Source organism: Mesoplodon mirus, assembly GCF_964341445.2.
Source record: "Mesoplodon mirus genome assembly, chromosome: 15".
NCBI classification, from domain to species: Eukaryota; Metazoa; Chordata; class Mammalia; order Artiodactyla; family Ziphiidae; genus Mesoplodon; species Mesoplodon mirus.
Window position 1 is genome coordinate 42,247,820 of NC_138991.1, and position 15,336 is coordinate 42,263,155.

General features: G+C 43.3%; 2 protein-coding genes across 7 annotated transcripts in view; one reads left to right on the forward strand and one right to left on the reverse strand.

The window, feature by feature from the left end:
* SEPTIN14 (septin 14) overlaps nt 1-15,336 on the forward strand; it is a gene marked incomplete at both ends in the record, with an annotated part of 568,759 nt that overhangs the window by 162,820 nt on the left and 390,603 nt on the right. The window lies entirely within an intron of this gene.
* The window catches only part of CRCP (CGRP receptor component), an 83,981-nt gene that overhangs the window by 34,928 nt on the left and 33,717 nt on the right, over nt 1-15,336 (reverse strand). For 3 of the 6 annotated variants that reach the window (XM_082645157.1, XM_082645156.1, XM_082645153.1), the window contains exon 1: nt 7,886-7,996. The exons of 2 other annotated variants lie outside the window; for them this stretch is intronic. Coding sequence is in view for 2 of the 4 variants with exons in the window: in XM_082645156.1 (XP_082501282.1) it covers nt 7,886-7,893 (8 nt within the window). In the remaining 2 variants the exon portion in view is untranslated. Of the gene's footprint in view, nt 1-92; nt 112-7,885; nt 7,997-15,336 lie in introns of those variants that run through there. One more of the 6 variants, XM_082645154.1, reaches the window with a different exon arrangement.

The window sequence follows — 15,336 nt, forward strand, 5'->3', positions numbered from 1 at the left end:
CCATTCTACAATATTACATCAGAAAGCACTTATTGTTTTTAACAATCTGCAGGCAGTACAGTATAATAATTAAGAATACAGTTTTGACCTACTGTATAGTATACAGCACACGGAACTACAGTCAATATCTTGTAATAATCTATAATGGAAAAGAACCTGGAAAAGAATACATATATACATAATATATGTATGTATAGCTGAATCACTTTGCTGTATACCTGAAACACTGTAAATCAACTATACTTCAATTTTAAAAGAATACAGTTTTGAAATCAGACAAATCTGGGTTCATATTCCAGCTCTGCCACTTATAAGGTATGTGAGTTTCAGTGAGTTAATTAACCCCCGCTAAGCATCCCCATAGAATACAAAAAATGCAGATAACCAGTACCTAGAAATGTAGCCTGGATTCTAAACCCAGCTCCACCATCCATTAGCTATGTGAATTTGGGCAAGTTATTTAACCTCTCTATGCTTAAATTTCCTCATCTATAAAATGGCAACTGTTGGGCTTCCCTGGTGGTGCAGTGGTTGAGAGTCCGCCTGCTGATGCAGGGGACACGGGTTCGTACCCCGGTCCAGGAGGATCCCACATGCCGCGGAGTGGCTGGGCCCGTGAGCCATGGCAGCTGAGCCTGCGCATCAGGAGCCTGTGCTCCACAACGGGAGAGGCCACAACAGTGAGAGGCCTGTGTACCGCAAAAAAAAAAAAAAAAAAAAAAAATTTAAAATGGCAACTGTAGTACCAACCTTCTAACACTGTTACAGGATTGATTTGAAACATGTAAAGTACCTGGAACACAGTATGTGCTCAATAAATACCATCTATTATCACTACTGCCTGGGCTACCACCACCACAACCACCACTTCTTCCTACTTCATAAAGCTGTTCTGAGGATGAAAGGAAAACAAATTTTAAAAGTGTAACACAGTTCTTGGTACTTATTAGGTTCTCCTAAACGAAGGCTATTACTGTTAAAAGATATCACCTCACTTAAATTCTCATTAAAAACCCTGTGATGTAGGAGCTATTATGATTCCTTCTTTATAGATGATGAAACTGAGGCTCAGAGATTTAAAAACTTGCTCAAGGGCACACAGTAGAAAGCCTAACTGAAGTGGACAATAACTATGGGATTGTGAAAAATAAAATAGGATTGGACAAATGGAAACCAGTAATGCAGAATCCTAAAAATTCAGGAAGGAGTATGGACTTGACATAACGTACAACAAAGATTACTGTTTGTTCTTAAACTAGGAATGGGGCTATATGATGAAAATGAGGACACAAAATTTCAAAAACATGAGCCAAATAGATGGGTGGTTTCCCCAGTCAACAAATAAAGCAAAACAAGCAGGTGGTTAACGCAGGCTTCAACCTAGGCCTTAGGTCATCAGCACAGTAATGTCAGCACTTAATCACATCAGCACGTGAAGCTTACCAAATGCTACTAGTCATTCAACAAATAGCCAGGATTTCACAAAAGTGCTGCTTTGCCCAAATGACCACAATGGAACTCAGGTCACAAAGAACACCATATTTAAAAGGAACCTAGGAGACTTCCCTGGTGGCGCAGTGGTTAAGAATCTGCCTGCCAATTCAGGGGACACGGGTTTGAGCCCTGGTCTGGGAAGATCCCACATGCCGCGGAGCAACTAAGCCTGTGCACCACAACTACTGAGCCTGCGTTCTATGGCCGGTGAGCCACAACTACTGAGCCAGAGTGCCACAACTACTGAAGCCCGTGCCTCTAGAGCCCGTGCTCCGCAACAAGGGAAGCCACCGCAATGAGAAGCCCATGCAATGCAATAAAGAGTAGCCCCTGCTCACTGCAACTAGAGAAAGCTTGCGTGCAGCAACAAAGACCCAACACAGTCAGAAATAAATTAATTAATTAAAAAATTTTAATAAATAAATAAATGGAACCTAACACAGGAAGGATAATGCATAATTAGAGTATGTGATATGGCTCATTTAAAGCTGAAAATGACAGGACTTCCCTGGTGGCACAGTGGTTAAGAATCCACCTGCCAATGCAGGAGACACAGGTTCAAGCCCTGGTCCAGGAAGATGCCACATGCCGCACAACTAAGCCCGTGCACCACAACTACTGAAGCCCGCACACCTACAGCCCGTGTTCCGCAACAAGAGAAGCCACAGCAATGAGAAGCTAATGCACTGCAACAAAGAGTAGCCCCCGCTCGCCTCAACTACAGAAAGCCTGCGTACAGCAATGAAGACCCAACACAGCCATTAATAAATAAATAAATAAAATTGAAAATGACAAATCAAACCACATGTCATCTTTGTCTACTTAATCAGGAAGTCAGCCCACAAGGCTTCCTCCTATCTTTGCTTGAAACTGAATTACAACTCCCTTCATGCCCTAACATTCAGGGGAACTAAAACATCCCTTCCTGGAACAGGGTGGAGAAAAATTACATGTTATTTTTCCTCAAGGCCAGTGGATCCATCCCAGGTGCCATGGTGACAGCTTCATTTCCAAATCACAGTCCCCCTCTGTCATGTAGATTATTCCATGCCCTGGGAAATCTGTCCTTGTCTCTTCCAAATTACTGCCCCACTGCCCAAGTCAATATTGTTAATTGCAAGAATCCAAAGAACATCTTCTGCCTTTTCTAGAGCCAATATACAAAGAAGGAAAGGAACTCTCTTTCATGTATATTTTCATGAACCTGTGTTTTGGGGCCCGGAGAACAATGGATGTTTAAAAAGTACAGCACCTTGCATTCTGGGGGGCAGAAGCTGACTTATTCACTGATTCTTTTATTAGGAAGATAAATAATTTTTTTACCCAGCTAAATACTAATGGAGTAAATGCCAAAATATGCTAGGCATTCCTTTATTCAGTAAAATGTCAACGAGTATAGTATCTGCCTTTCATTGAGTCCTAAATGAACTGTGTGTATTGGGAAATTTTTTTTGAAGGCAGTTTTTATCCTGAAGAAGTTACTGTAACCACCACGAAGTGGCAGGCTGTTCAGAACAGGATATGGTGAGATTTGACAGACATCAACTTAATCAAGTTATCCAATTTAACAGCACCAATAATGATGACGTGATGCACTGAGAAGGAAACATCCCTTATAGCAATCCTGTCAAAAAATGTAGTTATGAGAATATAATCAGACAAAACCAACCTGAGAAACCTTCTTCAAATCAACTGGCCTAGATTCTTCAAATATCACTCTCATTTGTCACGATGTCAATGTCACAAAAAGAGGCTAAGAAACTGTTCTCAGAGTTAAGGAGATTAAAGAACCTTGACAACTAAATGCAATGTATGATTCTTGATTGGATCCTGAATCAATTTTTTAAAAAAATCCAGCTAAAACATTATTAGGACAATTGGAGAAATTTTAATATAGGTTGCATTTTAATAATAGTGGTAATATCAGCACTAAGTTCCCTGGGTGTGATGATGGTATTGCAGTTACACAGGAGAATGTCTTTTTAAGACTGATAAAATGACATATCTACTACTCTGAACTGGTTCAGTAAAGAGTGTGTGTGGAGAGAGAATGCAGGCATGTGTAACAAAGAGAAGGCAGATATATCAAAAATGTTAACAAATGGTGACCCCAGGTAAAGGATATAAAGGTACTTGAGATGCTCTTTTTGCAACTGTTCCATGGGTTTGAAATTTTTCAAGGTAAAAAGTTGAGAAAAATGGAGATGCAAAACTAAAGAATTCTATGAAGTTTAAAAAAAAATACATTAGTATAACTTGTAATTGAGGACATTCTCCTCCAATGTTTTTTACTTCATACTCTTCTGTAGGACTTAGAATGGTACTGATTTTACTTACAGATGTTTAAAGCAAATTTTCCAAGTGAATTTTAAAGATTGTCTGAATCTATACTTACAGGAAGGCACTCACTTAATTCCTTAAGTAATGAATTAGCTGACTGAAGCTGACGTGCTGTTTGAAATTTAACCTGTAAAATCTGCTTAACTTGCTGAGTCAATTTAATGGACACAAACAACTACTTCAGAAAATCAAATTCTGAATAAACAGAATAAAATGATCTACTGACAGACTTTCCTTAGAGGCTCACACATGCACAAAAAAGCCCAAGCAAACAGTGCCTATTAACTGCCACACAGTTAACTCTTAAGAACACAATGACAAACAGAATTGCTCAAATTCTCCTATGTTTAACCTATGTTACTGAGTCAAGTCCTGTTCTGAAAAACTAAACTCTGGTCCAAGAAAACTGAGCAGCCTTCAAAGTCAATGAACAATTTAAACTGTAGCATTCACTTGGGAGCTAGCAAATTATCCCCTTTCCAGTCCTGTTACTGAATTGCTGTAAGACCTATTAGCTAACTTCTCTAAACCTCAGTATTTCCAGCTGTAAAAAGAAGGAAATTCTGACACTATCTCAAAAAGATGATGTGGAAGAAACTCCATTTTCCATAACTATGTATACTAAGTTCAAGAATAAAAGGATGAACACAAAGTTTTCCAGGCATATAAATAGTCCCAAGGCATTAGACAAAGTTAGCCAAACAGCAAATACCTTAATATATAAATACTTAATTTTGCTATGAGTATTTTGTATCCCTTTATCCGATGTGATGGTCAAAAAGTTTTTATTTTTAAAGTCTATCATTCAACCAAATAAAGCATAAATATTCCTTACTTTTAAAAAACTTCTAGTATATATCTATCTATATGTATCATTCACACAGTAGGTAGTTACTCAGTGATTGAAGAAAAAAAAGTAAAAACTCAGGGGAGTTTTCCATCCATGCCTCCTCACTGCAGGTCCTAGGAATGCCTAACAGAGGTACAATGTGCTTGCCCTCTCAGAGACCTAGGGGTCTCCTGAAGATCCTAGGGACCACACTGCCAGAGGTCACACCTCATGCTGGAGACCAGGCTAGAACTAGAATTAGGCCTCCAGGGATTTCCCTGGCGGTCCAGCGGTTAGGCCTCCGCCCTTCCAAGGCAGGGAGCACGGGTTCGATCCCTGGTCTGGGAACTAAGATCCCACATGCCGCATGCTGGGGCCAAAAAAAAACAGAATTAGGCCTCCAGACAGTCTCATTCCAGGGGCCCCTCCACCCCCAAACCACATGCCTACCTCAGAAAACCTCATTTTCCCACAAACTGCTAGCCACAAAATTCTTGATTAGTCACTGACTCCTTGGGAGAAGTGGACAGATTACTATATAGGAGAAAAAACTCTTGATTGAAACCATTTCACATAGGAAAATCAGAAAATCTATATGCTCAGTGATCAGGAGACTAGCTAAATAATTTATATTAATTTTTATTAATTTAATTTATTAAATTAATGAAGTATTGTTATATTACTTCACTCAACAAGTACAGTCAGCCCTCTGTGTCTGTGGATGTGAAACCCACGACTATAAAACCGGCAAATACGGAAGGCCGACTGTGTTTGCCAAAGGGCTACTGTGTGCCAGATGCGCTGCTAAGCACTAGGGGAACAGACACTGGTCCCTGCCTTCATGATACTTACCCTCTCAAGAGGGAGACAATACACTAGACATGTAAACATACATCTATTATCAGAACTTGTAATTATTTAAGGGAAAAGTAAACCAAGGTTCTATGAGAGACAAAAAGCAGGACTTATTTTGGATTTACCAAAGAGGAAAAACAACATTGAAAAAGGACACTCAGGGCTTCCCTGGTGGCGCAGTGGTTGAGAGTCCGCCTGCCGATGCAGGGGACACGGGTTCGTGCCCCGATCTGGGAAGATCCCACATGCCGTGAAGCGGCTGGGCCCGTAAGCCATGGCCACTGAGCCTGCGCATCCGGAGCCTGTGCTCCGCAACGGGAGAGGCCACAAGGGTGAGAGGCCCGCGTACCGCAAAAAAAAAAAAAAAAGAAAAAGGACACTCAACCTGAGCTGTCAAAAAGATAAGAAGTGGGCAGGACAGGGGGAAAAGTCTACCAGGTAGAGGGAACAGCAATGCAAGGGCTTGGAGAGTTACCGAAATTACTTGACTGCCAGTGGAAAGTGTGTCTCTTTGGAGGAGGGGACAGTAGCAAGAGACAAGGTTGGTGAGTGGGTGAGGTTACATAGGGTCTTGTAGTCCTACTAAGGAATGCAGATATCCTCTAAGCACATAGAAAAGCAATGAAGGGTTTTTACACAGGGGGTGATTTGATCCAATTAATATTTTAATTCACTTTGGCTGCTGTGTGGAAAACAGAATGGAGGGGGCGGGGCAAGAGTGGAAACCAAAGGCTATTGCTTAATCTGGACCAGAGATGATGCACTACAAAATTAGCAGTGGGGATGGTGCTGCATTCAAAATACATTCTGAATGTGGAGATGACAGGACTGGCTGATGGACTGGATTTAGCGGTGAGGAAAGAGGGCTAGATTTCTGGTTTAAGCAACTGGATGGATAAGAGAAAAGGGCTAGAAATATATTCTGGGGAATCATTTGCATACAGATGGGTAAAATGACCAAGGGAATGTGGAGAGAAAGGGTCCCAGGACTGAGCCCTAAAATACTTCAACATTTAGAAGCCAAGCAAGGAAGGAAGGCGGGGCTAGGAAAGAAGACTGAGAAGTAGTCCTTGATGTAGGAGGAAATCCAAGAGAGCACGTCACAAAGCCAAGAGGGTGTCTAGAGTTTCTGTATCAATTGCTGCTAAGGGATCAAGGAAGTTGAGGCCAGAAAATCAACTTCTGAATTTGACAAGATGGAAGGCTCAGGTAACCTACATAAGACCCACTTCTGTAGACTGGTGAGAATGAAAGCCCAAAAGAATGATTGAGAGAATGAGGGGGTAAACAACATTTCTAAGAAGTTTTCTGGTGACAGGAAGCAGAGAGAGAGCAACTGGAGGACATGGATGTGGGGACAGACAAGGGATTTTTCTTTTAAGATAGATAAATTAAAGCTGGTTTGTATGCTGACAGGAAATGCTTAATAAAGAGGGAGAAATTGATAATGATGGCTTGGGCTAGAGTAATATGCATGTTTTTCAAATTGCAGATTAAACCCCATTAGTGGATTGCAAAATCAATTTAGTGGGTCTACACCCTATTTTAATAAAAGAGACTATCAGAGTGTACTGCACACAGCATTGTCTCATGAAGCTTTCATTTCAGTTACATATACATACAGTGTTTTTTTAAAAGTCTGAAAAACAGTACATGTAGATATTAAACAGGCTAAAGAACACAAAAGAAAATATCAATATTAAATAATCGGTGGCAAAGAGAACACAATATAGTATGCCTACAAGTTAACGTCAACCGTGCAAAAATCCACATACAGAGTAGCTACAAAAACTTCCATTCGCACCCGGTACCATGAGCAGACACGGAAAAGACCATGTGGAGTTAAAACTGTTAGAATGGCTTTTACTCCCTCCCTACACACACACACACAAACAGCTAAATGCTTTTCATCAAACTTGGACAGCACCTATTCTGAGTTACGGTTCCAAAGGAGCCCACTGCCCCTAAGCAAAGCTCTACCCCAGCATTTACCCATCTCTCCTCCAAGTACTTCCAGGCCGGACCCAGGGCTTTGTACCTTCGAAGTCCCCGCTCCAACACTGGGCCAGGCTCCCGACCCTGACGCCTGCAATGCTAGTGAGTGGATGAGGGAGGGAACAGGCACCATGAAAGGCAGCCGAGACAAGTGGCACTCGTCCCCGCGTGCTGGGCACGCGGTGGGCGTGGGGGCGAAGGTTCGGAGGGACAGAGAGAGAGTCTCTTCCTCCCTCGCCTCCCGATCCGTCGCCCTCCCCACAAGCCGCGATGAGGGGTCGCCCCAGGCCCATGTCTCCCAGCTCCCAGGGTCTAGCGGTCCCCAGCTGTGAGCGTCGGCCCAAACCCAGCTATGCGCCCCGAGCTACTTACACTTCCATGTCGATCCCGCCTCTTCGCCTCCGGCCGACAGCACCCGCGGAGCTCCACACAGCCCCGCCGCCGCACCCAGCGTCCACGCCGAGCTCCCTGTAGCCGGCTCGGCGCGCCGCGGTGCACGCCGGGATCGCCGCACTGCACACCGGGAGCCTGGAGGACCCGGCGGGGCCGCGAGCCCTGCGTGCCTCTCTAGCCGTCCGAGCCCAGTCCTCTACGCCCAACTCGACTTCAGACTGTTAAGCGTTTGCAGACAGGATTTAGCTCACGTTTTCGTGGTCTAAGTTATATCTAAGTAGTATGAATAAAGTAAATTTCCAAAGACGTAATCGGATTAGTAGGCCTTTGCGGCATTAAAATCCCACCCCGGGAATAGTAGCAATGGCAAGGGGCGAGACGGCCCGGGGCCGCTGGAAATGCTGTATTTCAGGACGTGAGTGCCGGGTACGCGGTGTGTTCTGTTTCTGAAAATTCAGTGAGCTGAACGCTTAGGTGCATTTTTCTCTATGTGTGTTATAATTGAATAAAACGTTCTAAAAAGTGGGGGAAAAAATCTCCGCCTCCCTTCTCCCATTTCCCATTCTTCAGAGCTATTTGGCAGGAAAGTACAAAGAGCTTGAATGACAAGCACAGTCTGTGACCTTCCAGCCTTTCTAGGAATTTGTCTAAAGGGAATTATCAGATGCTTGACGAAAGATCGATGTGTAATAATTTTGCTGGGAGACAGCCTAAATACCCAACAATGAGGAATTGATAAATCATGTTTGAACCATACAGTATAATATCAATATATGTGACCATGAGAAATCATGTAGCATAACTTGATATGCTAAGGAAATGCTCAAAATAGGATTTAAAAGATGGAAAATGATGTGGTGTGACTCTAATAACCTAAGGAAAAATAAGAATAGGGAAAAAAAATACCTAAGGGTATGGGAGATAGAGCCACCTAATCTAAATTTTGTGTTCTTAAAAAAAAAAAAAAAAGAGGTGAAAAGTTGATGTCTATTATTTTCTGGAATTTTGGTATGGTTTGAAATATTTCTTAAAGACTGGAAGGAAATATGCCAAAAATTAACAATGGCAGATGTCTTTTTTCCCCACTTTTTAATAGTTACATCATTTACTAAACAAATTCTCTTTGCAAGGCCCTTGATAAGTGCTTTGCTATTCTGTGATATTAACAGTAATAGTGCAGGCTTTGCAGGCAGCCTGTGATTCTATTTACCTCCATCACTTTCTTAGGGGGTGTTTAACCCTGGGAGATTACCTAACTTCTCCTAACCTCAGTTCCCTAATGTGTAAATCATAGATCTATCTGTTAGATACCTAAAATGCCTGGCACATACTTAGTGCTCAACAAATAATAATTACCGTGACAGTACAACCATGATACTCTATGAGGTAGATTCCTTTGTTATTCAAATTTACTACCGAGGAAACTGAGCCAAGCTTGGAGAGATTATAATTTACCAAAAGTCATTCCTCTAGGAACTTGTACAGTAGAGATTCAAACCCAGACAATCTGAACAAATACAGGAGGTGTATTATTGTTAATAGTGACTAATGACTGGGACTTCCCTGGTGGCACAGTGGTTGGAAATCCACCTGCCAGTGCAGGGAACACGGGTTCGAGCCCTGGTCTGGGAAGATCCCACACGCTGCAAAGCAGCTAGGCTCGTGCGCCACAACGACTGAGCCTGCGCTCTAGAGCCCGCAAGCCACAACCACTGAAGCCTGGGCACCTAGAGCCCATGCTCCACCATAAGAGAAGCCACCACAATGAGAAAGAAGCCCGTGCACCGCAATGAAGAGTAGCCCCTGCTCGCCACTAGAGAAAGCCTGCACATAGCAACAAAGGCCCAATGCAGCCAAAAATAAATAAATTTATTTTTTTAAAAAAATAGTGACATGTCTGGATAAATGAAATATGCAATATTAATACAATGGAATACTATTTGGCAATAAAAAGGAATGGAGTACTAATACATGATACAACATGGATGACCCTCAAAAACACGCTAAGTGAAAGAAGCCAGACATACATATTGTATGATTCCATATATATGAAATGTCCAAGAATAGGCAAAAAAATCTACAGAGACAGGAAGTGGATTAGTGGTTGCTTAGGGCTGGGAGAGGGGCTAGGGTGGTGATGGAAAGCTGATGGATACTTTCTTTGGAGGGAAACAAATGTCCTAAAATTAGATTGTGGTAGTGGTTGCATATCCCTGTGAATACACTAAATAACACTGAATTGTACACTTTAAATGGGTGAATTTTATGGTATCCAAATTATATATCAATAAAGCTATTAAAATGTTTTTTACTGGTCTTTGCCTGTGGGGATTGCTTGGAAGAGAAGTGAGGGGAATTTTTAACATTTAATTTTACACATTCGGAATTTTAAAAATATTTTTCAATATACATGTTATTTTTAAACTATCAATATAAAAGAAAAATTTTTTTTGGCCACGCCTCACAGATTGTGGGATCTTAGTTCCCTGACCAGGGATTGAACCCAGGGCCACGGCAGTGAACATGCCAAGTCCTCATCACTGGACTGCCAGGGAACTCCCTACAAAAATATTTTTAAAACAACTAATTTACTTTAAAAATCAACAAGTAAATAAAATGCTAACCCAGACCCAGCTGGCCTAATTCATGTGGAGAGTCCCCATTGTGTTATTCACTCAGCAAACATGTACTGATGGCCCATTCGGTGGTGATGATACCAATATGAATAATACACACCTCCTACCCTGCCTACCTGACAGCCTAGTTGGGAATGAGCTCTGGACATCAATAACTACGATATGCTGTGTTTAGACGCTATGGAACAGAGGAGGAAATGACTAATGAGGTGGAGAGACGTCCCAAAGCCAGGGGTGTTTGAGTGGGGTGCGGGAAGGAACACACAAGGCCAGGGATGGGCTTCCACAGAAGAGAAGCTAGTGCCTTTGAGGACCCCATGATAAAATGGCTAGGCTCCAGGTTCTCCAAGGGATGCTACCCTAAGACTTTGGGGGCCATATGCAGCCACCCAGCCTATGGCATGGAGGCAGCCAAGTAGTCAGGAGAGAGGCCCTCCCCCAAGGGAAGGCTGCCCAGAAGGAGCCTGCGCAACAGGTAACCCAGGCAACAAAGCTGGGCCAGTCCATAGCTGAAATTCCTGCCTGGTGTGTCCCCACTCAGGGCCTCCCTGAAACTTTCCTAACTTGAGGCTGCCTAACGAGTCTCTGTTCTTTGCCACCCAAATCACACCACCCTAGAAAATGACTTTTTTTTTTCCTTAACAGCTGGCTTTTTAGGCAGAGGTATTAAATACATACAAAGGGCTAGAGAATGAGCAAAGCCCGTGTGCCCTCCAAGTGGAAATGTCCTGTTGAACACTGAAGCTTTTAGGTTTAGAGCTCAGAAGAAAATAAGCAGATAGAGCTTTTGAAGGTATAAGTAGAAATTGAAGCCTTTAAAGTGAAGTCACCCAGGGAGAGTCTAGGTGCTTGGGTGCTTACCAGCTGCCAGAGAGTTGATCTAAGCTCTTCACATGTGTACACTCATCTAATCCTCACAAAATCCCTATGGGGATGCATGCCAGGCATGGCGTTAGCGTGGTCTCATTCACTTCTCTCAGGAGTCCTCAGAGTTAAGCACTATGATCAGCCCATTTCACAGAGAGGAAAGTGAAGCTCAGAGAGGAGTCAGGAAGTGTCTGAGCCAGGGTTCTCACTGTTCTCTGGCCAACTCCAACCTCACCTCTCTCCTGTCAACGTTAGGGATTCGTCCCTATTCTGCACTAGACCCTTCCGAGACTCTTTTGCTGTACCAAGGTGGAAATTTTAGGGGAGAGAGGCCGGGCAAGGTTTTCATTCTTCCGAGGCAGGTAAATTCCGTACGGCACTCAGCCCTCAGCTGAAAATGGGTGTGATCCATTGTCTGAACAGTCATGGACCCCCAAGCTGGCAACGAGAATGGACACAGAAAGTGTGCCTATGGTCAAGGCTCCTCAGACGGATGTTATTGCTGCTTGCACAGAACACAGGCTTCATGGCCAGACTACTGGTAGTCATTCTCAGCTCTGCCACTTCCTAGCTGGGTGTTTTGGGGCAAGTCACTTAATCTCTCCCAGACTCAGTATTCCCATCAGCAGAATGGGAGTAATTATAGCATTGACCACAAAGGGTGGTTGTGAGGATCTAAGTACGTAATCACTATATAATATGTTTAGCATAGTGCCTGGCACACAGGTAGAGCTTAACAAGTATTAGCTATCGTTGCTTTGTTTCTTGTGCTATTTATATACAGGAAATGCCTCAGGCTACCTCTAAATTTCTTCCTTAACTTTTTTTTCCCTCTGGCAGGAGTCAGAGCTTTGGATTTCTGAGGATGATGCTCAGGAGATGTAATAAGGTAAGAACCTCTCCCTTTCCTCCCTGACTCCCTCTTCTCCTGGGAGCACAGTTATTATTATCAATAATAGCAATGAGGGACTTCCCAGGTAGCGCAGTGGTTAAGAATCCACCTGCCAATGCAGGGGACACGGGTTCGAGCACTGGTCCGGGAAGATCCCACATACCACAGAGCAACTAAGCCTGTGCACCACAACTACTGAGCCTGCACTCTAGGGCCCGCGAGCCACAACTACTGAGCCAGAGTGCCACAACTACTGAAGCCCGTGCACCTAGAGCAACTAGAGAAAGCCCACGTGCAGCCAAAAATTAAAAAAAATAATAATAATAATGGCAATGAAAGCACATTTATTGAGCCCCGACTGTATAGCTGCCAGACCTAGTGTTGAGATTTTACATATATTATTAACTCAGATTCTCACAACAAATCATACAAGCTAGGTATTTTTACTCATTTATTCATTATATATTTTTTTCATTTAACAAATACTTATTGTGTTCCTTCAATGTTCTAGGTACCTGGAGTACATTAAAAAATAAAACAGACAGAAATCACTCACATTCTAGTGTGCAGACACAAGTGCAAATAAACAAATAGATGACAAATACAGTATGTCAGAGAGTGATGGTGCTGTGGAGAAAAATAAAGGCAAGGAGGCGAGAGAGAGAAGGAGCAGCAAACTGCTCCTTTAAACAAGGTAGTCAAGGAAAAGTCCTCACTTTCTGAGAAGGTGACATGTGAGCAGAGACGTGAAGAAGGTGAGGGAATGACACACACCGAACAGCAAGAAGTACAAAGACCCCATGGCAGGGACCTCCCTGGTGGTCCAGACTCTGCGCTCCCAATGCAGGGGCCCCGGGTTTGATCCTTGGTCGGGGAACTAGATCCCACATGCAAGATGCAACTAAAAAGTTCAACGGAAAAGATCCGCATGCCTCAATGAAGATCCCGAGTGCCACATCTAAGACCCGGCACAGCCAAACAAATAAATATTTTTACAAAACAACAAACAAACAAAAGAAACATGGCAGAAACACCTTTTTTTTTGTTTTTTTGCCTCACTGCGTGGCCTGCAGGATCTTAGTTCCTGACCAGGGATCGCACCTGTGCCCCCTGCAGTGGAAGCATGGAGTCTTAACCACTGGACCACCAGGGAAGTCCCCAGGCCTGGATGTTTGAGGACCACACCGAGCCAGTGTGGCTGGAGTAGAGAGTGAAAAGTCACAGGAGGAGAGGACAGAGACGTAAGGAAGGAGGAAGCGGGGCAGGTCACTGAGTTCTAGGCCGCTGGAAGGATGTTGGCTTTCACTCTGAACAGAATGGGGAGCCAAAGGAACAGAGTTTTGAACAGAGAAGTACCGTGACCTAACTTAAATTTTTTTTTTTTTAATTTTTTTGCTTTATAACAAATTTAATCAGTTATACATATACATATGTTTCCATATCCCCTCCCTTTTGCGTCTGCCTCCCACCCTCCCTATCCCACCCCTCCAGGCGGTCACAAAGTACCGAGCTGATCTCCCTGTGCTATACGGCTGCTTCCCACTAGCTATCTACCTCACGTTTGGTAGTGTATATATGTCCATGCCGCTCTTTCACTTTGTCACAGCTTACCCTTCCCCCTCCCCATATCCTCAAGTCCATTCTCTAGTAGGTCTGTGTCTTTATTCCTGTCTTACCCCTATGTTCTTCATGACATTTTTTTTTCTTAAATTCCATATATATGTGTTAGCATACAGTATTTGTCTTTCTCTTTCTGACTTACTTCACTCTGTATGACAGACTCTAGGTCTATCCAACTCATTACAAATAGCTCAATTTCATTTCTTTTTATGGCTGAGTAATATTCCATTGTATATATGTGCCACATCTTCTTTATCCATTCATCCGATGATGGACACTTAGGTTGTTTCCATCTCCGGGCTATTGTAAATAGGGCTGCTATGAACATTTTGGTACATGTCTCTTTTTCTAACTTAAATTTTAAAAGGATCCTCTGGGGCTTCCCTGGTGGCGCAGTGGTTGAGAGTCCGCCTGCCGATGCAGGGGACACGGGTTCGTGTCCCGGTCTGGGAAGATCCCACATGCCGCAGAGCGGCTGGGCCCGTGAGCCATGGCCGCTGGGCCTGTGCGTCCGGAGCCTGTGCTCCGCAGCGGGAGAGGCCACAGCAGTGAGAGGCCCGCGTACCGCAAAAAAAAAAAAAAAAAAAAAAAAAAGGATCCTCTGCTCCTGTGTTAAGAAGGGACCTTCCAAGGGCAAGGGTAGAAGCAGGGACACCAGAGGAAAGACTGTTGTAACTAATAGTCAAGGGAAAAGATGATGGTGGCTCAGTCCAGGAAGAAGCAGTGGAAGTGAGAGAAACAGATTCTGGATATAATTTGAAATAGATCCAACAGGATTACATGACTGATCAGATTTGGATGTGAGGAAAAACGGGAGTCCAAGCGTTTTGGTTTGAGCAACTAGATGGTTGGTGTTGGCATTTATTGTCATGGGAAACACAAAATGACAATCACATGCAGGAGTGGGGAGATCAGGGGTTCAGTTTTGAACATGTTGACTTTTAGATGTCTTTTAAACATCTGAGGAAAAAGATCAAATAGCCATTTGGATATAAAAGACCAACCCCGCTCCCATTTTACGGTAAGTGACAGAGTTGGAATTTAAGCCAAGGTAAGTTTGACTCTGCCACCCTTACCTTTTGTGTTAAATATCTGCCACCAGACTTTTGCTTCTGGCCAAGATAGAGTCAGTTGGGATCTGATTTACCATCACACGTGAAGCAACCAAAAAGCAAAATTAAAAAGGCAAAATAGGGACTTCCCTGGTGGTCCAGTGGGTAAGACTCTACACTCCCAATGCAGGAGGCCCAGATTCGATCCCTGGTCAGGGAACTAGATCCCACATGCATGCCACAACTAAAGAGTCCACATGCCACAACTAGGAGGCCGCATGGCACAACTAAGAAGCTCACATGCTGTAACTAAGACCCAGTGCAGCCTAAATAAATAAATAAATAATTTTTAAAAGGCAAAAT